This window comes from Pyxicephalus adspersus, chromosome 4, assembly GCF_032062135.1.
Source record: "Pyxicephalus adspersus chromosome 4, UCB_Pads_2.0, whole genome shotgun sequence".
In the NCBI taxonomy this organism is placed as follows: Eukaryota; Metazoa; Chordata; class Amphibia; order Anura; family Pyxicephalidae; genus Pyxicephalus; species Pyxicephalus adspersus.
In genome coordinates, this window is record NC_092861.1 from 134355881 (window position 1) to 134357490 (window position 1610).

Here is a 1610-nt window from a genome sequence, read left to right on the forward strand (position 1 = left end):
TGTTTGAAATGGCCATTTTACTTACTTTTATTATGAATATAGAAAGACAATTTTGTGTCTGTAAGTAACTTGATAAAAGAATATATCGATTCACATTGGCCGAATGTACACGTGTCTGTCCCCGGAAGGGTGGACTGTAATTTTATTGGATGTCTGCAGCTAATACCTTGAAGGATAAATATTCATTTCTCATCTATTCTTCCCTATCTAGACTGTATCAGGATTAACTGTAATTCCAGTAAGTGCCTATTCAACATTTTAAACATTTTTCTGCCTTTTATCTATTGATGCATATAAACTATGCCTGATGTGTTTATTTTAACTCAGCATGTTTTCTTTATAAGAATCCTGTCTATTTCTGTGTTAAAATAAAATATAGTTTGGAATATTTTAGGGCCTATTCAGATGTATGCACTGCTCCTTTGCAAGTGAGTGTCTGCACATTTGAAAAAAAAAAAACTATACTGCACTGCAAACATCGCAGTGGGTTACCCTGAAAGTATTGGGGTGCCATTAAGAATACATGACACCGCATTGCACAAGGCCTGGTATTTGTGAATTGGCCCTCAAGTATGTTCACACTTACCTTATATATTATTGTATATTATTAATTATTGTATAGTATTTGTGTTTGCTTAAAGAAGGACTCCAGGAAATTGTAAAAATGCTTAAACTAAGGATAAAAACACAAAAATACAGATGTAACCCTAAATAAGTTTATTAATTAAGGTATACGCTTAAATAAGGTAAATTAGTTTAGGAGAATATAAGGATTGAGATGAGAGATCTTTTGCCTTCCCCAACCCAAGAAGACTTTTTGTATCCATGCATCTCATTAAATAGATATTCTATTACTACCTAAGTGGAACACAGACTTTAATTTCCATTTCCTAGTACCCTTAAAGCAGAAGTAAACCCAAGCTACTCCTCTATCCCCGTTCCATGGCGGGATGTGGCCATCCTCCTTTTTTTTCCTATTCCTCTTTACAATCTTCAGCTATCTTGCTTGGCTGCAGGGGTGGAGGGGTTTATCCATTTCCAGCACGCGCAGCTCGGCTATTAGCAGGAAACATGGAGTGATTAGGCAGGTAAGATAAATTACTACAGAAGGGACAGCACCTGTCTCTTTCTGCAATAATAACCTACCTGATCATGAATTTCCTTATTGTTCCACCTTTAATTTTATCAGTTTTGTTTTTTGCATTTATTTCTTTGTTATGTTTAGTGCTCACAGAGGGGAGGGACGCACTCCTATCCTTCCTGGTTGAATATTATGCCATATAGACCAATCTTAAGTCTGGCAAAGCTAACAAAAAGATTTGCACCTTCGTAGGATGGAGGGGAAACACTGTGCAGTTAACTGCAGTACTAACCTACCTTGGTGGGAAATAATATCATTTAGCTGGAGAATATAAACCCTGTCAATTGCCTCTTTCCTAGAGAAAGCTTAAGTAGGATATATCCGCTGAATAGGTTTATAGCAAAGGATTGTTACTCCTAACTAGTTGGATTGGACAAATTTTCTATATTTCCTATAGGCAACATTAGTCAGGTAAACACAGGACACATACAAGCAGAGTGCACCAATGAGTGCCATGGCTGCACTTTGT

The 1610-nt window shown here is 36.6% G+C and overlaps 1 protein-coding gene across 21 annotated transcripts in view; it reads left to right on the forward strand.

The window, feature by feature from the left end:
• Positions 1 to 1610, forward strand: part of NRXN1 (neurexin 1) — an 892798-nt gene that overhangs the window by 414535 nt on the left and 476653 nt on the right. For 15 of the 21 annotated variants that reach the window (XM_072409697.1, XM_072409698.1, XM_072409708.1 and 12 more), the window contains one exon: positions 212 to 238. The exons of the other annotated variants lie outside the window; for them this stretch is intronic. In XM_072409697.1, coding sequence (XP_072265798.1) covers positions 212 to 238 — 27 coding nt within the window. The remainder of the gene's footprint in view (positions 1 to 211; positions 239 to 1610) is intronic. 21 annotated transcript variants of the gene reach the window in all.